The sequence below is a fragment of the Arachis stenosperma genome, chromosome 5 (assembly GCF_014773155.1).
Source record: "Arachis stenosperma cultivar V10309 chromosome 5, arast.V10309.gnm1.PFL2, whole genome shotgun sequence".
Classification (NCBI taxonomy): Eukaryota; Viridiplantae; Streptophyta; class Magnoliopsida; order Fabales; family Fabaceae; genus Arachis; species Arachis stenosperma.
In genome coordinates this window covers 7,439,678-7,466,371 of record NC_080381.1, presented here as the reverse complement: position 1 = coordinate 7,466,371, position 26,694 = coordinate 7,439,678, and the positions used below count along the sequence as shown (strand labels likewise).

Sequence of the window (26,694 nt, the reverse complement as noted above, 5' to 3'; positions counted from 1 at the left end):
TCTTCTCCTGCGTTCCAATAGAGTGCCTTTATTTGTTAGATATATACTAAAATTAGTTATTAGTATATAATATGGTCACCATTAATACGAATCATAACTCGTCATTTGCCGTTATTATTTGGCCCTTATGAGCTATAACTCGGCAAAATTAATACTATTATAACCAACGCCTCAAACGGCAGGGATAAAGTCGGTTACGAAACCGATCATCAGAAACGGACGAATAATCATCAAAGACGTAACGGACGAGTAAATATCTATAAAAGAGAAGGTAAAGTATCTTTTTGGATTATTTTGAACTGGATATCATTACTGACTTAAGCATTGGAGTGCCTTTGCAGGTACACTCCGCCTCCTCTGTATTGCTCGTACTTTCATATTTACAACGAACACAGGAAGATCGGACCTTGAAGGACAGACGTTCAACCCGGTAGCACATAGCTCGGCTAATTTCAAGGAGTTGGAGCCGACCTATTTACCAGGCAAGATCAATTGGCGCCCACCGTGGGGCCGAGGAAATCATATTTTTTCTTTTGGTCCCATCGCTTCCATCTGCATCCATGGCTGACGTACCGCCTCCTTCACTGTCCGAACTCATGCGAATGGTAGCTGAGCTGCAACAAGCTAATCAACGGATGGCTGACGAGAACCAAATAATGGCTGCTCAAATTGCCGAACTAAATCATGATCGGATAGAACACAACGATGCTCGTCAGGCGGAAGACGAGGAGCATCAATCCCAACCGACTCATGTTTCAGAAACCGCTCGACACGAAGAGCAGCAGCCAGAAGACGAGAAAGAAGAGTCCGAGGACTCTGTAGGCCCTTTTACAGAAGAAGTAATGAACTTCGAATTACCAAAGAGGTTCACCCTGCCGTTGACCCTCACGCCTTATGATGGACTCGGTGACCCGAAGAAGTTCATAAAGAAATTCCGATCAATAATGATCGTCAATGGTGCATCAGATACAGTCTTATGTCGTTGTTTTCCGAATTATTTAGACGGTCCTGCACTTGATTGGTTGTGTGCTTTGCCTGCAGGTTCCATTTCGCGCTTTCATCAGTTGGCGAAGTTATTTGAAGAACATTTCGCCGGATCCGCAATATATTTGCACGACTCCGATTACCTGAACACTATCAAGCAAGGGCCAAACGAAAGCTTAAAGGACTATATGACTCGCTTCACCAAGGTCGCAATCAGCATACCAGACCTCCACCCCGAGGTCCATCTGCACGCAATTAAAAGCGGCCTCCGACCCGGGAAGTTCCAGGAGACGATCGCAGTGGCAAAACCGAAAACTCTGGCAGAATTTCGAGAGAAAGCAAAAGGGCAAATTGACATCGAGAAGCTCAGACAAGCTCGGAAGTCCGACAAGTCACATTTCCGTGAAGAAGATAAGAGCTCATCCCTTAAGAAAAGTTTTAAACTAACACCTCGATTCGATTCTTATACGCAGTTTAACACCAAGAGGGAAGACATAATCAAGGAAATCTTGAACTCCAAACTAATCAAGCCACCGAGAAAAGCCGGCACATACCAAGATGCAAAGAACGTGGACAAATCAAAGTACTGCACTTTCTACCAGAAACACGGCCACAATACCGATGATTGTGTGGTCGCCAAAGATCTTTTAGAACGACTGGCACGACAAGGGCACATTGACAAATACATTGGTGGTCACATCCAAAAGCGCGGCCCTAATTCCACAACAACCGACCTCTCTGAACAACACCGAAGAAAAGAAAAGGCATCTTCAAGCCAATGTGAAAGACCACGAGGTATAATTAATTGCATTTCAGGAGGATACGCAAGTGGAGGATACTCAAACTCGGCAAGGAAAAGATCGTTTAGAGCAATATACTCAGCAGACGGACCGAAACAAAATGTAACAATCTCTAATACACAACCAGAAGTCACTTTCACACATGCCGACTTCAACTCCAACATACAAAATTTGGACGACCCTGTGGTAATCACCCTTCAGCTAGGAGATCTATTAGTGAAGAAAGTACTCTTAGATCCCTGGAGCAGTGCCGACGTTCTGTTTTACTCCACATTTCAAAAGATGAAGCTCAGCGACAACACGCTACAATCCACAGGAGGAGACTTGGTCGGATTCTCAGGAGAACGGGTTCCAGTCCTCGGGTCAGTGTGGTTACAAACCACACTGGGTGAGCAACCTCTTTCAAAAACTAATGATATTCAATATTTAGTAGTTGACTGTTTCAGTCCATATAACCTTATCCTTGGCCGACCTTTTTTAAATAAGTTCGGCGCCATTGTATCTACAGTTCATCTCTGTGTAAAGTTCCCACTGCAGGACCACCAGGTTGTTACAATCCATGGAGACCATAAAGAGGCAAGACAATGCTACAACATCAACATGAAATTCCAAAATCACTCAACGCAACAGGTCAACAACGTCGGCCTAAACCAAAAGGAGGACACGCTAGCCGAACTTGACCCAAGAGCTGATTTCCTCGATCGCCCAAAACCCTCTGATGACCTACAAAAAGTGTATTTCAACAATGACTCTAATAAATTCAAATATGTAGGTACCTCACTCAATGCATCTGAGTTGCAGGCTATAACAACCTTCCTACAACAACATGCCGACCTTTTCGCATGGACACCATCAGACATGCCCGGAATCGACCCACAGATCATCAGTCATAGACTAGCAATAAACTCGGCAATCCGACCAGTACAACAGAAGAAACACAAACTCGGCGAAGAAAAAAAGAGAGCGTCACTGGAAGAAACACAAAAGCTCATCAACGCCGAATTTATCAAAGAGATCAGATTCACCACCTGGTTAGCCAATGTGGTAATGGTAAGAAAACAAAACGGTAAGTGGCGCATGTGCGTCGATTTCACTGATTTAAACAAAGCATGCCCAAAAGATTCTTATCCTCTGCCATCCATAGACTCTTTAGTAGACAATGCATCAGGCTACGCTACCCTAAGTTTTATGGATGCATATTCAGGGTATAACCAAATAATGATGCATCCCTCTGATCAAAATAAAACAGCTTTTATCACCGATTTCGGTAACTATTGTTATAAAGTTATGCCATTTGGATTAAAGAACGCAGGTGCAACTTACCAACGCCTTACGGACAAGGTGTTCGCCAAACAAATCGGCAGGAATATCGAAGTTTATGTCGATGATATGGTCGCCAAAACAAAAGTCGGAGATAACCACATCAGCGACCTTACCGAAATATTCGGCCAAGTCCGCCAGTACAACATGCGTCTCAATCCCGAGAAATGTGCATTCGCAGTTCAAGGGGGTAAGTTTTTGGGTTTTTTACTAACATGCAGGGGAATAGAGGCAAATCCAGACAAATGCCGAGCAGTGCTGGACATGGCCAGCCCTAAAACAGTAAAAGAAGTTCAGTGCCTCACAAGACGACTCGCTGCCCTTTCCAGATTTGTTCCTTGCCTCGCCTCAACTTCTATTCCTTTTTTCCAAACAATTAAAAAGAAAAATAAATTCGAATGGAACGACGATTGTGAAAAGGCATTTTCAAAATTAAAAACAACCCTCTCACAACCGCCGATTTTACAGAAACCCCTACAAGGGGAGGATTTATTTCTATATCTGTCAGTTACTGATTGGGCGATAAGCTCGGCCCTTGTTACAGAGAGAAACAAAGTTCAGCATCCAGTATACTTCGTCAGTAAGACCCTCCAGCACGCCGAACTCAACTATCCAAGGATTGAGAAGCTCGCACTTGCACTGATATTCTCGGCACGACGTCTCCGACCTTACTTCCAGAGCCACGTTATCCACGTCAGAACCGATCACCCACTAAGACAAGTGTTACACAAACCTGAAATTGCAGGTCGACTCATAAAATGGGCAGTCGAACTATCTGAATTCGACATCAGATACCAATCTCGAGGACCGATCAAGTCACAATTCCTCGCGGATTTCATCGCCGAACTTACAATACCATCAGAAGAGGACCATGCAAAACAGTGGATCTTGTATGTGGACGGCTCTTCAAATAACGAAGGCTGTGGGGCAGGAATTCGTCTGGAAGCCGACGATGGATTCATATTGGAACACTCAATACACCTCGCTTTCAAAGCGAGCAACAACCAATCTGAGTATGAAGCACTACTCGCCGGACTACGACTCTGTTTAGATCTTCAGATCTCGACGATCAAGGTATACTGTGATTCATTGTTAGTCGTACAGCAGGTAAATGACCTTTTTCAGGTAAAAGATCCCCTACTCTCTAAATACTTGTTATTAGTAAAAAAGTTAACAAAAAAATTTTTCAAATTTGAAATAGAGCATATACCACGCGAACAAAATCAAAGAGCGGATATCTTATCTAAGCTCGGCAGTACACAATCCGATCTATCCACACTACAACAGTTCACAATAACATCACCCACTGTTACTCTAACAACCGTGTTAAGTGTTTCACAGGAAACAGATTGGAGGAACGACTTTATATACTATTTACAAACAGGTAATATACCAGAAGGGGTCGAGAGCGATAAAAAGTTCCGACGGCAAGCATCTTCCTTCACAATACTCAATGGAACGTTGTATCGACGAGGATATACTCGCCCTCTACTCAAATGCCTCAACAAGTCAGAGGCAGACATAGCATTAGTAGAAGCACATGAAGGAATCTGTGGCACGCATACAGGGGCTCGAAGCCTAGCATCAAAAATCCTCCGAGCCGGATTTTTCTGGCCAACTTTGAAACAAGACAGCCAACAGAAAATAAGATCTTGCAACAAATGCCAAAGACACGCACCACTGATACACATCCCTGCCGAGCAAATGCATCATTCAGATATCAGCTGGCCATTTAACCAGTGGGGTTTGGATATACTCGGACCGTTCCCTACGGCACCGGGCCAGGTAAAGTTTCTTATTATCGGAATTGACTATTTCTCCAAATGGGTTGAAGCCCAACCCTTAGCCAAAATAACATCACAACAAATAATTTCATTCATATGGAAAAACATTATTTGCCGTTTCGGCATACCTCAACATATCACAACTGACAACGGCCGCCAGTTTGCCGATTAGAAATTTCATTCTTTTTTGCAGAATCTCAAAATAAAACAATACTTTGCCTCTGTTGAGCATCCTCAGGCAAACAGACTAGCTGAGGCCACAAACAAGGTCATCCTGCATGCACTAAAGAAAAAGCTAGATGACGCCAAAGGACTGTGGGCCGAATTAATTCCCGAGGTACTCTGGGGATACAACACCACCCCACAAACATCAACAAAGGAAACGCCATTCAGACTGGTATATGGATCGGAAGCCATGATCCCTCTGGAAATCTCCCAGCAATCCATCCGAACTTATATCCATAATCAAGACGAAGCTCGGAGATCCGAGCTCGACATCATCGAAGAAGTTAGAGACATCGCCGCCTTGAAGCAACGCGCAGCGCAACAAGCCATAGCTCGACAATACAACAAGTCGGTCAGAAACAGATCATTCGCTAAAGGAGACTTAGTCCTCCCCAAAACAGAAACTGCTCGAAAGCCACCAACACATGGAAAGCTAGCCGCTAATTGGGACGGCCCATACCGAGTATCCGAAGCACTCGGACAAGGAGCATACAAGCTAGAATCACTAGATGGTAAACTCTTGCCTAATACATGGAACGTGTCTTCCTTAAAGAACTTTTATAGTTAAAAGACAGGGACAGGCTGGTACTCTTTTTCCTACTACCAAGATTTTATCCCAAAGGGTTTTGCTTGGAGAGGTTTTAACGAGGCCAGCCTACCTGCACCTTTGTATGTAAAAGGTTCAAAACAACTCCGAATATAAATGAGACGAACAATGTCTTATCTTTGCTACTCTATCAAATCGATCTTATCAATCTATCAATACAGCTCGGACAAATGCCACTACTCGTCTAAGCTACAAATCAAATAACATACAAAACCAATAAACTCGGAAAAACATCCGAACAATCACAAAACAGCTTTTATAAAAAGCAACAAAACAAACATTCAAACAAGTCACTTCAACACAAGTTCAAAAAAACAAGAGCCATACTGTTATCAACGTACAATAAATATTCAAACTAAACATATGTAAAACAAGTTCAAAAGAACTTTTTTCCTAACACCCTAAACATTATCAGCCTCGTCTTCTGCATCCCCATCATCTTCAATAAGCTGACCATCTCGGACAATCTTCCCAGGATCCATGCCAGAGAGATCGGCATCCGGAACCAAAAACTTAACCTGCAACCTTGCCCTTTCGAAACCTTCAACAAATGAATCCAAAATCTCATCCCCCTTCTTCTTCTCCATATCCTTAAACTGAGCAGTCACCTCAATCAGACGACTTTGCACGTTCACCAGATCGCTTTCCTTTTTCTTCAAGTCCTCAACATCCTTAGAATAATTTTCCTTAGTCTCTTTCAGCAACTTCTCGGTCTCAGTCAAACGACCTTGAAGCTCAGCAGCAAGTTTCTTATATTTAACCAACTCCTCCTTCAAAACAGACACCTCCCCCTTTTCCGCAGCAACTCCCTTATATTTCAGCTCCTGACTTCGCCCAAGACTTGCAAGCCGCAACCCAACAACCTATAGAACAAAATAAACTCATAAGACTACCAAAGGAAAAATAAGGAAAAATCAATAACTTATTACCTGCATATATTGACCAATAGCCATATCCCCGACCTCCTTTGCAAGAGTTACATCAGCCGACGATTGGCAATACTCGTCCACAACAGCCATGAAAGGATACTCCTTTCCCCACACTGAAAAAGCCTCACTCTCTTCAGAAATTTCGTGAAGCCTTTTTTGATTCCCCATAAAAGCATGTATCTCTTCCAGAGGGACTGCTAACTCTTTTTCATCAGAATCATCTGATAGCTCCACAAGGTCAGACTTTTTTCTCTTCTTCACAATCACCTTCCTCCGCCCTTGACGAGGCTGCGAAACTTCGCCCGTCCCAACAACCTTCTCAACATTTGACGAAGATACCTCCTTCTCCAGATTCTTACTCTTGAACCGCGTCCTTAGCGATGCAGCAGAAACGCTTGGATACTTTCCACCTACAAAAAACAATTTGTGTTAAACTTCTCAGAAAAAAAGATGGACATTAATGTAAACCCTAAAAACTCACCTAAATACTCTACAACAGCACCTTTATCATCCTCCCACTTCAGCAACTCATACATTGATATCAAATTTTTCCGATCAACATTCTCCACCAAATACTCTATCAGACACTCATTCCTCGGCGATATCACCTCTGGGCCGAGTATATTTTGCGGCTCCGAGCACCAAAAGAGAAGAAACTTCTCAGCAAGATTTTCATCAATATAAAACGGGAATTGCTCCTCCGAACTCCTGACCTTAAAATACATCTCTTTGAAGTCTTTAAAAGAAGACTTGTAAAGTTTGAAAATTCCAAAGCCCGGAGTACTATTGAAGTTCACCCACCCCCCTTCCACACTCCTTTAGCTTGAAATAAAGAAAAGAATAAAGCAACAGACGGCACTTCCTCTAGAAATTCCATCAAAATTTCAAAGGATCTCAGGAAAGCCCACCCATTGGGATGAAGCTGTGAGGGAGCACAGTTGAGCTGCTTAAGAATCTGACACTCAAACTCCGTAAACGGAAGCCTAACCCGCAACTCTTCAAGCACACAACTATGCATGTAAAAGAAGCCAAACCCCAACTCTCGGTGATAAATCCTATCATCCACGCTACATGGTAACAATTCCACCTTCACCCCGGAACCCGCCCTCACTATTCTATTCACATCAACCTCCCTCACCGCCGCTTCATCAGAGAAGAGTGACACCCGTGATTTAACATCTTCACCTACCCAATCATAAGACCAATCCACCTTATCCTTTTTCTCTTTCTCAAAACCCATTAGTTCGAAAGACAGTATCAGAATAACAGAAGGAAGAAGAAGAAAGAAAGAAGAAAGCACAGAAATGGATCAGAAACAGAAAAGGAGACTCATACCTCTCTTGCTCATTCTTCAAAGAAGCAAGCATATATCAAACAGCCAACAAAACCCCACGAAAAATCTGAAGGAATCCAAGCAACTAAAGGGACAGAAAATAACCCCCACTCTCAAAGCCACATCAAGCAGTAAACCTAACATTGGGAATCAACAAACTTAAATGCAACCATCATTCTTTCTCTTTCATCAGAGAATAACGGACACGACTCCCCACGTACCCAAAAAATTTAAAACACTGAACCATCTTTTAATGAAGTAAGTTGATCTGGGGGCTCATCCATTAACTCACGCAAACCGAGTTATAACTCATCAAAAAATAAAAAATAAAGCTCAACCTGCTTCATTAAAATCCTCCTCAGGCTAAGCTTGGGGGCTGTGATATGGTCACCATTAATACGAATCATAACTCGTCATTTGCCGTTATTATTCGGCCCTTATGAGCTATAACTCGGCAAAATCAATACTATTATAACCAACGCCTCAAACGGCAGGGATAAAGTCGGTTACGAAACCGATCATCAGAAACGGACGAATAATCATCAAAGACGTAACGGACGAGTAAATATCTATAAAAGAGAAGGTAAAGTATCTTTTTGGATTATTCTGAACTGGATATCATTACTGACTTAAGCATTGGAGTGCCTTTGCAGGTACACTCCGCCTCCTCTGTATTGCTCGCACTTTCATATTTACAACGAACACAGGAAGATCGGACCTTGAAGGACAGACGTTCAACCCGGTAGCACATAGCTCGGCTAATTTCAAGGAGTTGGAGCCGACCTATTTACCAGGCAAGATCAGTATAGAATATTTATTAAAATATAAAATATATTTTAAAAATAAATTAAACTATATATATATATATAATAATTGATTTGACAATTAATATTTAATATGCACATAATATTTTGAATTGATTATATAGAGGGTTTTTTTTTTCATGACTGAGACTTGTATACTAGTGGCAAATCGATTTGCCTCTTAGATAGCTACACCAATTCGATTCTCCGTAATTGCTGGGTTGTAGTCGAAAAGAAGAGCTTTTTAGTGTGTGTGAGTGGGTTAGTATGAGACTGTGAGTGTGAATGTGTATGAAAAAAAAAAAACAGTTATTTTCATTTTTTTTAACTTGCTAGTTTTTCACTTTTTCTGTTTGAATCGCTACATTTTTTCCGTGACGTTTTTTCTTTGGAGTTTTTGTCAAGACATTTTTCTTTTGGGGATCTCAACTTTAGTGAAGAATTTTTTGGTCAACATTAGGGATCATATGATGACAAAAGTCATTCAATTCCATTGGAGAATATTGAATCCACATTGTTGTTCTTTTTCTGTTTACGGCATCCTAATTAGACTTACATCTAATGGGTTATTTTTAAGAAAAAGTATAGGTAACCAACAACATTTTTGAATAATGTGTGAATAGTGTGAATTAATAGAGTTAAAAGAATAAATTAATTTTAAATTTAATTAGTAACATTAAATTAAGGTGTAGTGTATTTTTATTTAATTGATAGTTATTTATGTTATTCAAGTTAGTCATTGTTTACTTAACACTCTCCTATTTTTAATTACCCTTTTCAAGATTGTATATTTTTGTTCTCGCATCTAAGAGAATAAACCGAAAACTTTGCAAGGGTAAGCTCGTCACTATCTAGTATATACTTATTTCATATTTATGCCACACTTTCAAGATGTCAAAACTCTTACAAATATAACATTCCATATAAATACTATATAATGAGAAATGTTAATTTTATCTCTCCTTTTGCGTGTTTAAAATGAACATTTTATTCAGTATTTAAAAAAAAAAAGAGAAATATCCTATAATTAATATTTTTTGTTTTTGTCTTACATTTAGATTAATATCAATTAAGTCTATTTCTTTTACTAGAAGGGTTGGTCATTGTTCGGTTGTCGGATTCCGGACAAGTCGGGTGTGCAAGTGAAGAGGTGGATAGGTGAGGATGTCCAAACCTTGGTCGCGTTGATTGTGGATGTGCCGAGCTGTCGAGCACTTGTGCTGGTGAATAGACGAGGGGGGGTGCCACCTGCAAGGACACTCCGACGCTTAAGTCAGCAATGTGCAGGCGAGCAGAATGAAGGGTTGAAAAGATGTGACGTACCTCGGGGGAAGAGTCAATCTTCCCCTTATATACATGTCAGTAGTGGGCCCCTTACGGGACAGGCCCATATTTCCAAGGACGCTGTCCTGCAGCCGTGTGTGAACCGTACAGGACGCGTGTCCGGGTCGGTTGGAGGGCACGTGTCCGGGTCGGGTACTGCTTGGATCGGGTCGGCCCAAAGCTGGTTCTGGGCCGGGCCGTAACAGTGCCCCCACGCGCCAATGGTAATCGTGGGAGCTACCAATGGCGTGTCGTCTCGCATCTCGTCTGGTCGGTCGCTCGTGGGGAGGACGTGCCCCCAACGCGCGTCTCTTGGTTGCTCAAACAACCGTTTCATCGCTTCGTTTCCTGCGGCGGGCATTGAATGCTCATAATGGGGTAAAAAACCCCGCTTGAAAAGACCATTTTGCCCCCAGGCGTTTCGCGCTCTGGAGGCAGTTTTTAAACGAGTGGTTTTGATATTTCTGCACTTTATGCACTTTTTTCGCACTCCCTATTCTCCCTTCTTCCTCCTTGCTACAAGGCTTTGCTGTGGTGCCTCCGTTCGTGTTTCTTGCATTTTCCCAGATTCAGCTTCATCTTCCTTTCATCAATTCAGGTAACTTTTGAATCATCCCCTTTTTTATGCATTATTTTTGGTATGCTTGTTGCTTTGTTCTTTTGATGTTACTGCGTAGCCTTTTAGTCGCGAGTAGACGTGTTAGGGGGGAAAGTACCATTCTAGGGTAGGCTTTTTCTCGTTCTTTTAGCCTTTTAGTCCTGTTTGGCTTTAGTCGGGAAGTCGTGGGGGGTGGTGTTTGTTTTCGGTCTGAGCAACCGATCTCTTAGACTAACTGGATGGTACCCCCATGTAGGTATGGCTCGCACGGTCTCCCGGGCATCCGTTAACCCTGCGGCGTACGACCAATATTCTTGGGTCGTCTCTGATGTAAGGGATTCACCCAACCAAATGGCCGAAGAGGAGCTCACCGAGTTCCGACAAGCCGGGTATTTGTGTGGCGGGACTGACGAGGAGGCCAATTATGACGCTTTCGTCCCGGCTGCTCACGAGTGGTTGTATGAAATCAACTTCCAACCCCGCCAGGTCGCCGACTGGATTTGGTTCTACAAGGCCATGTTCACTCAAGTCGGAGTTCGCATTCCGTTTTTCGCCTTTCAAATGGCGCTCTTAAACCGAATTTCTGTATCACCGTCGCAGTTGCATCCGAACAGTTGGGCTTCGATCCGCTGTTTCGAGATGGTTTGTGAATATCTCGACCTGCCGGTGTCTGTAGATGTCTTCCTCTTTTTCTTCACCCTCACGAACCCTACCAAGGAGGGGAAACATAGGAAAGGGTTCATGTCCTTCCGGGCTGCTCAGGGTCGGAAGATCTTCGGCTTGTTCGAAGATTCTTACCATGGGTTTAAGGACAAGTACTTTAAGGTCCGCCCGGCCAAAGGTCGTCACCCCTTTTGGTTGTCTCTGGAGGGGGTACGGCTCATCCCGACTTATTGGAGCTTCGGGGCAGGAGCCAATAGTTTTATTAAGGTAGTTTATAAAAACATGTCGGCAGTAGATCAGCAGATTGCCGAGGTGCTAAACGCAGTTTTTGGGAAGAACCCAGTAAATCCCCATCTCCTTATGGGTGACCGGGAGTCCGACCGTAACTATATTTGTGAGAAGCTTTTTACTTTTCCCTTTGTCTTTTTCCTTCTTGTCGATATTATGTGACGACTAACCGACCTTCCTTGTTTTCCCGCAGTGGACATGTCTGCGTCCGTGACGGGTCTTCCCGACTTGTTTCAAACTTTCCTCGGTGGTGGCGACGATGAGGAGAGTGACGAGCAACCCGCCTCCAAGGGACCTGATGCTCCGGAGGACAAAGACGTTCCCGAGCAAAAGGCCGCAACCGATGGGATTGGTACTTCGACTCAAGGTGCCACGGTCGAGAGTGGTAAGGTAGTCCATGCCTCCCCCGTCCACGAGGTGGTAGGAACTGATGGTTCCGTTCTTGGCCCGGATGTGGAGGTGGAAGAGGTCCCCAACCCAAGAAAAAGAAAAAAAGCTTCCACGGCGTCATCTAGCCCCGAGGGAGTCCTCACTGTCATGGAGAGGAATTTTGATGCAAGCAACTTCATAGATACCCAACTGGTCCCTGGTACTGAGGAGTTCTTCCACGAGTCCTCTCTTGCCGGGCAAGCGAGGTGGATGTACCGGACACTTCTGCGGGGTGCCGTGATAGCCCGGAAGGCCGAGTTTGAGTTGTCCGGGATGGAGTTCCTCCGTAGGAAGCTGGAAGCTAGTGGGAAGGCCAATAATGAGTTAAAGAGTGAAGTTGAAACTCTCCAGGAGCAGTTGACTCAATCTTCGGAGAAGTTGGATGCCGCCGAGAAGAAGGCCACCGCTGCTGATCAGAAAGCTACTGCCGCCGAACAAAAGTTAACAGCTGCCGAGAAGAAACAGAAGGAGTCGGACGCGACGATTGAACGTTTGGTGGAGCGTGAGATGGCTCTGGAAGGTCAGGTCGGCGCGGCGCAAAAGCGTGTGGCCGAAGTTGAGGAAGAGAAGCGGGTTGTGGAGGCCGAACTGGCGACATGGAAGGCGAAGTACAAGGACGTCGTTAAACAGGGCAAAGCTGCGATTTTGGGCACTGAGGAAGCCCTCAAAGCTCAAATTAAAATTGTTGCTCCTGAGTTCGACACGTCGGCGATTGGTGTCCGCAAGATTATTTTAGATGGCAAGGTTGTCGACGTTCCCAAGAAGTGAATTCTTAGTTTACAGCTTTTTGTGCAGTCGCTTTGTTATGACTTGTAAACTATTTTAGTCTTAGCCGTTTTTTTTTTGGCTTGCGAGCAATTTAACATTTTTGGCGTTTAGCCGTTTTAACTTGGCTTTTTATCAACGACCGTTTTATCATTTGCTCGTATTGCCGTTTCTTTTAACCGTTTTTTGGTTTATTGTCTTCGCTTATATCAACGGCTCATGGCCTTTTGCGTTGTCGTTATGACTGTGATTGACGGGTTCCCGGGGTGATCAGTCCCGGGAACGTACGCCGTCGTTGGACGCGGTGGTCTATCTGGAAAATTAAGTGACAAAATAGGAGAAAAAATTTGCACAAGTAAAATGTATTCGGTAGTTCTATAAAGGACTTGTAAGTCGCTATGAGAAGTTCAAAAGTTGAGTGTGCGAATTAACCACTTAGCTAGCAAGATCGGTTTGTCGGTTCTTCCCCTAGGAGTAGAATCTTCTTAGGTTGTCCGCATTCCATGTTCTCGGGACTTCTTTGCCGTCAAGTCTTTCTAGCTTGAATGCCCCTTTTCCCATTGCTTTCTTGATTCTATACGGGCCTTCCCAGTTAGCCGCTAGCTTTCCTTCTCCAGGGGTCGGCAGGCCGATATCATTTCGTCTCAGGACGAGATCGTTTGGCTTGAATTCCCTCTTGAGTACTTTGGTGTTGTAGCGCAGAGCCACCCTTTGCTTTAGCGCCGTTTCTGTCAAATGGGCCATCTCTCTGGCTTCATCTATCAGGTCCTTGTCTACGGCTTCCTCCACCCCCTTTAGGAGCAACCGCGGGCTTGGTTCCCCGATCTCTACGGGTATTACCGCGTCCACACCGTACGTCAGTCGGAAAGGAGTTTCTTTAGTGGATGACTGCTCGGTCGTTCGGTAGGACCAGAGGACCGCTGCTAGTTCATCGGCCCAAGCACCCTTTTTATTGTCCAGCCTCTTCTTCAGTCCTGAAAGGATAACCTTGTTGGCGGACTCCACTTGTCTATTCGTCTGAGGGTGTTCTACCGACGAGAACTTTTGCCTTACGCCTAGGCCGCTGAGAAATTCCGTGAACTTTTTGTCAGCAAATTGTGTGCCGTTGTCCGAGATGACGACTTCTGGTATCCCGAACCGTGTTATCACCTGCCTCCACATGAATTTTCTGCAATTGGCTGAGGATATGCTAGCCAATGGTTCGGCTTCTATCCATTTGGTATAGTAATCAATTGCCACTATGAGATATTTGACCTGCCCAGGGCCGACAGGGAAGGGCCCTAAGAGGTCGATTCCCCACTGAGCGAACGGCCGGGAAGTCGTCAGCAAGCTCAACTCGTTTGCTGGTGCCTTGGCGAAGTTGGCGTTCTGTTGGCATTTTACGCACTTTTTGACAAATTCTTTGGAATCTGCCATCATCGACGGCCAGTAGTACCCAGCTCGGATCAACTTCCTTGCTAGGGCTTTTCCTCCTATGTGGTGCCCACAGCAGCCCTCGTGGACTTCCCTGAGGACGTAGTCCGTTTGGTCGGGGTGTAGGCACTTCAGTAGGGGTTGGCTGAGCCCTTTTCTGAACAGCTGTCCTTGGATGACGGCGTATTTGGCCGCTTCCCTCCTTAATTTCACCGCATCCTTTTCATCACCAGGGACTTGGCCGTGTTCTAGGTAGTTGGTGATGGGGTCTAGCCACGAAGAACTTAGGGTTGTTATGTGTAGTGCAATTGCAGGTTCTCTTGTCATGCCTTGGATGAGAGACCGGTTTCCCTCCCTGGCTTCGTGCTGGCTAACTTTGATAGGAGGTCTGCTCGTGTGTTCCTTTCTCTGGGTACATGCTGGACCGTGACCTCGTCGAACTTTTGGCTCAAGCTTTTGACCCTTTCCAAGTACTTCTGCAACAAGGGGTCCTTGGCTTGGTAGCTGCCGTTTACTTGGGAAGTGACGACTTGGGAATCGCTGCATACTTCCAGCCTTTTTGCGCCGACCTCTGTTGCTAGGGTCAAGCCTCCTATGAGGGCTTCGTATTCTGCTTGGTTGTTCGAGATGGGAAACTCGAATCTGACCGACTGTTCGTATACGACCCCGTTTGGACTTTCTAGGATGATCCCGGCTCCTCCGAAGGTCTGGTTGGAGGCTCCGTCCACATGGAGCTTCCACCGTGTACCCGTGTCTTCGCCTGGGTCTCCTGCTACTTCGACCAAAAAATCCGCCATGGCCTGCGCCTTGATGGCTTGCCGGGGCTCGTACCGTATGTCATATTGAGAGAGTTCGATGGACCAAGTCATCATTCTTCCCGCCAGGTCGGGTTTTTGGAGAACTTGCCGGATCCCTTGGTCCGTTCTGACGACCACTTGGTGACTCTGGAAGTACTGTTTTAACCTTCTCGAGGAAGTTAAGAGTGCTAAGGCTAGCTTTTCCAACTTGCTATATCTTAACTCTGCTCCTTGTAGGGCCCTGCTTATGAAGTAAACTGGTTGTTGGGTCCTCCCGTCCTCCCGTACTAGTACTGCGGCCAGGGCCTCGCTTGTTATAGCGAGGTACAGGTACAGTGGTTCCCCTTCCCTTGGCTTCCCGAGAACGGGAGGTGCCGCTAGGATTTCCTTGAAGTGTTGAAAGGCTTCTTCGCACGCGGGTGTCCATTCAAACGCCATCCCTTTCTTCATGAGGTTGAAGAATGGCAGGGCCTTTGTCGCCGAGGCCCCGAGAAACCGGGAAAGTGATGTCAATCGCCCTGCCAACCTCTGGACATCCTTGACACAGCCCGGGCTCTTCATCTGAAGTATTGCCTGGCATTTCTCCGGGTTGGCTTCTACCCCTCTCTGAGTTATCATAAATCCCAGGAACTTGCCGGCTTCCATGGCGAAGGCGCACTTGAGGGGGTTCAGCCTCATACCATGTTGGCGGAGGGACGCAAACACACTTGCCAGGTCGTTTAGGAGGTCGTCGGGTCGTGTTGTTTTTGCCAGGATGTCGTCCACGTAAACTTCGACCGTTTTCCCTATGAGGTCGTGGAATATCCTGTTCATCAGCCTTTGATATGTCGCCCCTGCATTTTTCAAGCCAAACGGCATTACCTTGTAGCAGAAAGTTCCTCTTGGCGTTATGAACGCCGTTTTGTCTTCGTCTGGTCGGTGCATCGGTATCTGATTGTAACCGGAGTAGGCGTCCATGAAACTCAGATACCGGTACCCCGCCGCGGCGTCGACGAGTGCATCTATGTTGGGGAGGGGGAAGCAATCTTTGGGGCATGCTTTGTTAAGGTCAGAGTAGTCCACGCACATTCTCCATCGGCCATTGTGTTTTTTTACCAATACCACATTTGAGAGCCAAGTCGAGTAGTCCACTTCTCGTATGAAGCCTGCTTCTAGGAGGCCGGCCGTTTGCTTGGCTACCTCCTCTGCTCTTTCCGCCGACATCTTTCTCCTTCGTTGAGCCACTGGGCGTGCTTCCGGCTTGACGGCTAGGTGGTGTGAAATGATTTGTGGATCAATGCCCGGCATGTCGGCTGGCGTCCATGCGAACAGGTCCTTGTTGGCCCTTATCATTTCAATCAAAGGCTCCTTCAACTCATGCGGGAGGTTCTTGTTAACGAATGTGAATCTTTCCCCTACGTCACCGATGCTAAATTTCTCCAGGTCCCCTTCTGGTTCCGGCCTCGGGTTGTCCTCTACTCTGGCATCGAGGTCGGCTAGGAATATGCCAGATGCTTCCTTGGACTTCTTTCTGAGGGAAAGGCTGGCGTTGTCACAAGCGACCGCCGTCTCGAGGTCTCCCCTTATGGTCCCTATGGATCCGTCATCAGTGACAAACTTCATAACTAGCAGTTTGGTGTTGATTATGGCTTCAAAGTCATTGATTGTTTTTCTTCCCAAGATGATGTTGTAGGCTGTAGAGTCTCTGAGGACCACGAACTCAGCCATCGCCGATCTTCGGCCTTGCATCTGTCCCACCGACATTGGTAGGGAAATGACTCCGTCCGGTTTGATGAAGTGATCGCCTAACCCGATAACCCCGTGCTGGTGAGTCGTCAGGTCGGTATCCTTTAGCCCTAGTGCGTCGAACACGTTGCGGAACATGATGTTTGAATCGGCTCTGGTGTCGACAAGGATCCGTTTGACGAGGCCGGTTCCCACTCTGGCCGTTATGACCATGGGAGGGTTTTCCGGGGCGTCGCTGAACCATTGGTCTTCCGGACCGAAGGAAATGGACGGAGGTTTTTTGGTGCTCTGCACTGGTGGTGATGAGATCGCCAGGACCTTGGCGTCTTTCTTGTGTGCCGACCGGGATTTTGGTGCAGTGTTTTTTGCCGTTACCACGTTTATCACCGTGAGGCCGTGGTCTCTGTCTTCGGGCTCCTGTCGCCGTTTGACCGGGCGTGTCTTGCCTTCCTCGTCCTGATCGCGATAACGCCTTCTCGGCTCCCTGATGAGATGGGAGAACGCTGCCAGCTTTCCTTCCCTTATCGCTTGTTCTAATGCATCCTTCAGGTCGAAACAGTCCTGCGTTTGGTGGCCATATCCCTTGTGGTAATCACAATAAAGGTTCTTGTTTCCGCCTGTGCGGTCCTTGAGTGGTCGGGGCTTCGGGAGAATTCCTTTCTCCGCAATTTGTTGGTAGACTTCCATGATGGGGAGGGTGAGTGGAGTGTAGTTAGTAAATTTCCCAACTCGAGGGAACGGCCTAGGTGCTTTGTTTGATGCCTCCTCCCTAGTTTTTTCTTTTGCTCTCTCACCCTCACCGGTCTGCCGGGCCTGGCCGTAACCGGACTGCCGCTTATTGGCAGCCACGACTCGGCTGACTTCCTCGTCGTTTATGTACTCCTTAGCCACCGTTTGGATTTCATGCATCGTCCAAACCGGCTTCGTGGTAAGGTGTTTTCGGAAGTTCTCGTTGAGGAGGCCGTTCGTTAGGCAAAGGCTGGCCACCGAGTCGGTTAAGCCGTCAATTTCCAAGCATTCGTCGTTGAACCGATCCAAGTACTTCCTTGTCGGTTCTCCGTGTCTCTGGGTTATCCCCAGAAGGTTGATCGGGTGCTTAGCCTTCGCGATCCGCGTTGTAAATTGGGCCAGGAATGCACGACTGATGTCTGAAAAACTGTAGATGGAACCTTGCGGGAGGCTGTTAAACCATCTGATCGCTGGTCCTGCTAGTGTCACCGGGAAGGCGCGGCATCTCACTTCGTCCCCCACTCCCTCTAGATTCATCCTGGCCTCAAAGGCCGTGAGGTGTTCCAGGGGGTCTTGAGTTCCGTCGTACCTCATGTCCGTTGGCTTGTCGAAGTGTTTCGGCAGCCGGACCTCGAGGATAGATCGGTGGAACGGGGTGACGCCCATTATGACAGGTTGTCTTGTTCTTGTCCCTTCCCCGTCTTCGCGACCTCTTGCCGCTCGGCGGGTCGTTCTGCCGCGGGAGTAGATGATTGTGTCATTTCGTCTTCTTCTCACGGGTGATTCCTCCCGCGTGCTCTCTGCTTCCGTCCGGGATGCAGATACACGCCGCGAGCGGCTTTGGTGGGAGTCTTCCTCCTCAGGAGACGGAGTGTAGCTGGGATCGGTAAACCGTCCGTCCCGCTCCTGGTCGGCCAGTTGTCGTTCCAGGTTCTGGACTCTGTGGCGTAGCTCCTGCATTATGATGGCGCTATCGCCGCCCGTTCCTCCGAATGGTCGTGTTCTCGTGCGGTTTTGGGGGGATCTCCGACCTCCCCCTTGCGAGGCGACGGAGGCCGCCCCTTCTGCTCGAGCTCGGTCGCCGAGACCTAACGCGACTTCCATTTAGGCGGTCCCCACAGACGGCGCCAATGTTCGGTTGTCGGATTCCGGACAAGTCGGGTGTGCAAGTGAAGAGGTGGATAGGTGAGGATGTCCAAACCTTGGTCGCGTTGATTGTGGATGTGCCGAGCTGTCGAGCACTTGTGCTGGTGAATAGACGAGGGGGGGTGCCACCTGCAAGGACACTCCGACGCTTAAGTCAGCAATGTGCAGGCGAGCAGAATGAAGGGTTGAAAAGATGTGACGTACCTCGGGGGAAGAGCCAATCTTCCCCTTATATACATGTCAGTAGTGGGCCCCTTACGGGACAGGCCCATATTTCCAAGGACGCTGTCCTGCAGCCGTGTGTGAACCGTACAGGACGCGTGTCCGGGTCGGTTGGAGGGCACGTGTCCGAGTCGGGTACTGCTTGGATCGGGTCGGCCCAAAGCTGGTTCTGGGCCGGGCCGTAACAGTCATCCTTTTGTATTCTTTAAGAGTTTAATTTTTATAAATTAACAATGTAAAATGTTTTTATACAGTTGTATGATTATAATTATTTTTTTTAAATAATTATTTATGCTATCAATATAAAAAATAATTATTTCTGTTAATGTAATATTATATGATTGAATGCATGTATGACATGATTTTACACTAAAAATATATTAAAATTAAATTATTCTTTTAAAAGATAAATTTATTGTTTTTTTCCTTATATATAATTTAAGATTCCAGAAATGAAAGTTTAAATTCAAGATGTGATAGAAGTTATATAAATAACGTTTTTGTGTTATAACCCTAGTTGGTAGTTGCAACAAAAAGCAATGCCTTATATCACGTATATGTTTGCAATTGCACCAAAACGGTGGTGAAAAAAATCCGTTGTAAAATGTTGTTTATACATTCAGTTACACTCAACACAGTAGAATTGCTTCTAGCTCCGCAATGAAGATTATTTGATTGGTAATCAAGAAGATTCAAGACTCAGGAGCCATTTTCAACATCGATCAAAAATAAAGTGGTGCCATTATCAACCGTCTACATCAGAATTTATTATTAAAAAATGTTATTTGTACATTAAAATTAGTCACTAAATTAGTTATCAATATATTTGTGTATAAATATATGTATTGTTTATTTATTTTTATTGTATATAATTTAATATTAAAAAATATTATTTATACACTAAAATTAATAACTAAATCAGTCATCAATATATTTGTGTATAAATATATATTATTTATTTATTTTTAATATATAAATATAGTTTAATATGTATTTTATATTGATAGCTAACTTTTTTTGGTAGCTAATATATAATTATCTATCTGATATATAGTTTAGGAAATCGAGATAGCATCTAAGCAGAAAAGCGAAGCTCGACAAATAACAAATCTATTATAGCAGCACAGTTATATAGTAACTTAAAATTGAAATTATATGAGGAACTACCTTAAGTGATGGAAGCACCGTACCCTTATTAGGTTGAAATTGGAGAACTAATAGAGATGTTCAAAGAGTTATTAATTATATGTTCTTAACTAGAGAAGAGTAGTAACATTTAGCATTCATCATATCAAGTTTTTGTAACTTGAAATTAAAACACAGCGTTATCAATGACAACCTAACTGATATGATGATAAATATAAAGAGTGAATGGTACAAGAAGACACAATTTCTTGCTACCTAGTGAATTACTACTATAAGATAAACTAAATGTATACTATCTATAATCTAAAATTTAAAAGAAAATAAAAAATCTCACCTACTCCGAGAAATACAATGTAGAAGGAAGAAGAATCTATAGAAAAAAAAAACTAGTAGTACATGATTAAGAAACATTCATGATTGAAGATTGAAGCTTTATTACTGATAAGATTACAGATACTAAGCAGGTAACCAAGCTGAAGCAAAGATAACATTATGGCCTTTCCAAGTGAGAAGAAGATTGTCATCTTCCTTCTTAACACCCCAACCAGCAGCATGTTCATCCAGCATCCCCTTCACCTCAGAAATCGATTCCTCACTGAATCCAATCCCATGGAAGCTCGCATTCCTCATCCTTTGCTCCCACTTGCTCTTGGGCTCAACCCTCTCCACCCTCTCAGCCCCTTCATGCGCTATCACGTTCTCAATCTTCCAACATATGTCAGCTTCATACCACTGCCTTTGCTTGCTGCCTCGAGGAAGGAACGTGTCCACCGTGTCGTACGGTATCCACAGATAATTGAACGCAGACCTTAGCCTACACACCAAGTTATTTGATATCAAATCCACGTCCTCATCTACCAAAACCATAATTGTAGGTTCCAAACTCCGAACCGCCTTAAGAAACATTGACCGCAATGACGACGATGAAGATGAAGGAGATGACGAAGAAAAAGAGTAATCATGAACAATAAAAGGGTTTAAATTCGAATCTGTTTCATGATGATGATGAACTAGTGCAGTTTCATCGGGAATGTAATGAAGCATCATGTGACAGTTAATAACCAAAGCTTCGTTTGGACGATGACCTTCTGCAACGGAAACTATATGTTGCACTCTCAGGTGTTCGATCAAAGAGGCGAATCCATCGGCATAACTCGAAGAAACAACGCTGAATTCCATGACCACGTTCTTCGACCTAGCGAAGTTGACCAACTTCGCGCCTAATTCCTCGTAAGAAAGATCGAGTAATGGAGGGATATTGATGTTACCTTCTCTGAAGGCGGCACCGGGAACCGTGAGCTTGATTACAGGAGGCACCTCGTGGCGGCCAGCGATGGCGTCGATCAGCGTCGGGATCTGCATGCAGTGCGTCAAGCTCAAATCCACGATGTGGATCACCGAGAACCCTTCCGTGGCTTCTAAAATGGCGGCGTTGGCAGCGGTGAACCCGAACCTGTGCCATGGAGTGAGGTCAACGAAGTTTGCCAGCTCGATGACAGAGAATCTGTGCGTTTCGATGGCGAGGCTACTACGGTTAGCAGCGGCGTCAGCTACAGCGGCGAGCATCTTGCAGCTTCCAGTATTGGCGGCGCGTGCGGTTAGGGCTCTGAGGAAGCTTCCGGCGAGTCGCTGATTGGAATCGCCGTCAGGTGGAGCTATGTTGTTTAGAACCCAGAGAATCTGCTGAGCGAGGGTTACGTCGTTGGTTTCAATAGCGTTGGCGCAGTGAACAAGTAACTGTTCCATGCAAGTGGCGTCACCGAAGGTGGTGGAAGTAGGTAGTGACTTAGGTGTAGGGAAAGCAGGCCAGGGCCTAGTCCTAGGAATTTGTTGGTTCTTGTTCATAATATTATTATTATTAGGGTTTGAAAATGAAAAGTTGTAGGGATGCAAAGGTGGTGGTATTTTTGTGGTGAATTGCGTCATTGAAGAGTTAGAGAAGGTAGTGAGTGTATATTGCATTGTAGAGTGAAAGAAAACAAAAGGAATTGAAGCGTGGAATAATTAAGGGGGAAATCAGAGGGTAGTAGCAGGGGAAAAGGGGGAAAGTGACCTGACTAGTAGTACTGTAGTAGTGTGTGTTGGGAAACGAACCAATATCTTGTGGGTTTGAATTAGACATGTCATGGAGGTTTAATTTTTGGTGAGGATGTTATGTTATCCCTTGTTCATCCGAAAAAGAGACTGGTCACTGGTGATGATGATCGTGGTGGCATAGACGACTCTACTCCCAAGAAAACAAGTGTAGGCCTAAAGTCAAAGTGTGTGGGAGAAAGAGAAGGCTGTGTTTAATTTTGGTGAGGACAAGAAGCAGAAGCAGAAGCAGAAGGTATTCATGGGTGGCTAGAAAAGAGAGTCGCCGTGGTTGAGGAATAGAGGAAGGCATGTGAAGCAGCCGGCCAGGGTGTTGTCTGTATGTGGGAGTTGGAAATTGTCATGTAGTGAAGGACACCCAAGTGTGGGGGATTTAATTTCAAGCAAGTTAACTTGTTGCCTCACTCACTCAATCACGGGCTAATGCTTTCATCTCTCTCTCTCTCTCTCCCCCATGGCCTACCAGATATGGTGCCAATCATACAATTTTCATTAGCAAGCTGCTCCGGTCCTTCATTCTTCATTCATTTGTTACTTCAACAACCCTTTTTATCATATAACCGATCAAAATTTTCTTCATTTTCCAAATTGAGGCCTCATAGTTGGAGAGTCATGAAAATACTAAAAGTTTAAGTTTATTGGGGAAGACACATCAATGTTTATATTTTTAATATAGTTTTTTGGTAAGAATTTTTTTGAATTTGTTTTATTTTTGTATATTTTTTATTTTTTTTTTGTTTTATACTATTCTTTTATTTTTAGGATTCGTTAAAATTGAACTCTTATATTTTAGACACAAAGATTTAAAATTATGTTATAAAATATTTTTTTTAAAATTTAAACTCATAAAAAAAGACAATATGAATGATTATATTTTTTATAATTATGTTAGGTATATATTAAAATTATCTATTAAAATTAACCATTGATATAACATATATATTAAAATATAAAATATACATTAAAAATAAATTAAATAATATATATATATATATATATATATATATATATATATATATATTTTAATGTCAACATTAAAAGATACGACCAGCATAGCTACATAGACTAATCATAAAGTAAGGGGAAGAGAAACAAAACATGCAATGATTTATTTGATTTTTTTTTCTTTTAACATGCATCAATTTATGATTTCGTAACAATTTATATGAACACGCTTTTATATGAATACGAATAATTTTTTTCTTTTATATGCAATGTCTTATTTTATTTCTTTTTTTTCTTTTAACATGCATCATTTTTTTTCTTTTGTATTATTATATGCATGTATCCGATGAATTCCTAGAATGAATACGAATAATAGTTATATTAAAATGAATTTGGTTGCTTAATAATATCTCTTAAAAGCTAAGCACTACTTAACATATTTTAAGAAAAACATAAAAGATTATCTGAAGTCCAATATGTTTAATAAAAAAATATAAAAATTTGATCAACATTGGTTCAAATATAACCCAAATGCAAGGAAAGAGTAGTATTAACTGCTAAACATTTCTAAACTTCTAACTGAGACGGTTTTCTAAGTTATTATTAATATATTGGAATATATATCAATATTTTTCTATTAAAAACCTTAATTTTATGCTCTTAAAATGGATAAGAAAACCCTCGGAAGAGTTATAATTATTCATTATTGTATCAAGTATCAACCTAGTAGCTATTAATTGTGATTGTTAATGGCGGCTAAAAACTAATCTATGAGAACAGGAATGATCCAAACATTTTTTTATTTGTTCCTTTATATATCTTTATAAATGTCAATTTGAGATCAACATAATGAATCTCTCGGGAAATTAATTATTTTTAAAAGTACATTTGTTGTTTTACTAAACCAACTTTTTTAATTAATAATGAATCCAAAGTCTGATTTGATATTTATTGATTTTTTATTTTTTAATTATATATATTTTTTATTAACAATTTACACAATAAAATAAGATTCCGTTTCTTCAACAATGTCTATAGTCTATCTGATAATATAAAATATATAGCATAATAGGACATGAAGTTACATAGGCATGTCTATATATTAACCACTAATGACATGCACATATATCAGCAGTATGAATCGGGAATGATAAATTGAATTAAGAATGTTTGGGAGGAAATGATGAGTTTAATTTGTATGTTATATATAAATATAAAGCTAGAGCAATTAGTTTGGTGGCTTCTTGTTAATGAATAATTTAAATATATATAAAAATATCATATCAACAATATATAAATTAAAATACATAATTTTTATTTTAATAATATATACGAAAGTACTCAAAGAGTATTGTATTTAATTATAAAAATATTATTGATATGATATTTATATATATATCTAAATTATCCATTAATACTTTTATTCATTTACACAAAAAACTAATATAATACTTAAAAGTAAAACAAAAATAAAAAAGAAAAGGTATTTGTCACTTAAAAATTTTCTTTTATAAAAAGGATTGTTAGAGGGTTAATACTTTTACGGTAAAAGATAAAAAAATTATTAATGTTGGTTAGAAAGTAAAGTAAAAAATATTAGTTACTCATAATTTCTTTTTAAAAACATCCAAAAAAATAGAGAAATTAGACTCTGTAAAATTCCAAAATAACAAACATTAAGTTTAGGATATCAACAGGGCAAAATGAAGTGGGGTGCCTCCTTACATCCGTTCTCAAATTAAAAATTCCTCTTTGTCTTACTTCCATTCTTGTCATGGATAATATTGTATTTTTTTATTAGTAGATAATATTGTATTTCACCTATATTTTCTACCTTTTCAAACTTCTCACGAGATTTCTGTTTTCCGCATTTATACGGAAATTTTTAATGATGAAACTTTTGTGAAAAAAATTTAAAAATCACTCGTAAGATATTCAAGTAAAACTTATCTAGAACATAAAGTAATTAAAATTCAACCCACAAAGGTGAAAACAAAATAGCATATCATGTTTTTTTTTTTTATAATTTAAGTCTTAACACAAATTTGATTCTAAATTAGGGTTAGGTTTATATATATAGTGTTAAAAAAATTAGGAACTGTATAACAACACTACGAAGTACGAATATTTTCTTGTTTTTGTAATTGTTTTGTTTAACTGTCTTGATAAAAAATCTGATATATATATATATATATATATATATATATATATATATATATATATTAAAAAAATTAGGAACTATATAACAACATTACGAATATTTTCTTGAGTTTTTGTATTTGCTATATTTAACTGTCTTAATAAAAAAATAAAAAAAATTCACACATTTGAACACATCTCGAAGTTTCACAACACTTATCAAAAGGAATATTGTAATAAGCTGTCCAACGAAAAATTGTAACCATATATGCATCTCTTTTCCGTGCGGTTGTGCATCAATCATCACCACATGATACTGATATACACCATAAATGGTCAAACATCATATCTCCTCAAATACTGGACCATCAATATTGCAATAAGACTCGGAGAAACTTTTGTACATAAGAACAACAAAATGATCCTTAACTTGTTGCCTCTTTTAATAATAATTTATAAACCGAAAGAAGAGCAAATACACACATGGATCTGTTTTAGACATTAAAATCGATATTAACTATTATACTAAAAGTTTCATTCCATTGTATAAAGTTATCTCTGTATATGTTGATTTGGTTGTCTAATAAGTACTAAAGACTATGTTAAAAGAATTATACTAAGACGAATATATGAGAATCTGTGGTCGATGTTGTTTGGTATATATAAATCGTCGTTTTCCACTTGTGATTGGTCCCAGTTACTTTTATTAACATGAAAATCCAGATGAGAACGTCTAGTCCTTACAGTTTTATGTAGCACATATATGTATTCCTAATTTACTATTCTCTCTGGGGAATACTACAATTATTCTTTAAACATTCTTCAATCATTCTCCTTTTCACTTAGTCACTCACAAGCAGACAAATAGAAATATTTAAATAGTATTGTTTCTGTCATTATACTGTGTGGTCTTATCCAGTAGGACCAGCTGAGCAATTTTGAATGCTACAAAGAATAGCATCTTACATGCAATGACAAACTGCTATTACAAGTGTATGTCAGCTCGTACATCTGTATATCTATGTCTTCTATCTCATGATCGGAAGAATTACTAATAAAATTACAACAATGTTAGCTCTTTCAACTATTCAAATAAACAACTATTATAATTGAATAATATTTTATTAAATTAATTATTTTTAACTACACTTTATGGTGACTATTATTATAGTAATTATAATAGTTATACGCTTTAGATGAGATTTTAAAATATTAATAAAATTAAAATAATATTTTTAATAGTTAATTTTTTTAATTTAAAAATATAAGTAAAAAAAATTAAAAAATATCAAAAAAATTGATCTTATTTTAATAATATTTTTATGTCGTCCAGCAGTTCGCCTCTCAGTGTCGTTATTCTCCACGTCTTCCATTTCAACAGCCTCGTCCTTCCCAGTAACGTTATTCTCCATCGTTCTCAATTATTTTTCCACCATTATCAACATCGTGATGCTCCGTCGTTCTGTTATTAAATTTTTAACCCTTAG

General features: G+C 42.0%; 2 protein-coding genes across 2 annotated transcripts; both read right to left on the bottom strand.

Annotated features, from left to right (window-relative positions):
- Nucleotides 1–13,319: 13,319 nt before the first annotated feature.
- LOC130980353 (uncharacterized) lies at nt 13,320–15,061 on the bottom strand. The gene is made up of 3 exons (XM_057904045.1): nt 14,739–15,061; nt 14,106–14,652; nt 13,320–14,000 (listed from the first exon to the last, which is right to left on the bottom strand). Exons 1-3 carry the CDS (start codon nt 15,059–15,061, stop codon nt 13,320–13,322), a joined length of 1,551 nt encoding a protein of 516 aa, XP_057760028.1.
- Nucleotides 15,062–20,368: 5,307 nt separating this feature from the next.
- On the bottom strand, nt 20,369–22,640 carry LOC130982214 (scarecrow-like protein 32). The gene has a single exon (XM_057906112.1). The coding sequence runs from the start codon at nt 21,989–21,991 to the stop codon at nt 20,486–20,488; it is 1,506 nt and encodes a 501-aa protein (XP_057762095.1). The 5' UTR covers nt 21,992–22,640; the 3' UTR covers nt 20,369–20,485.
- Nucleotides 22,641–26,694: the final 4,054 nt, after the last annotated feature.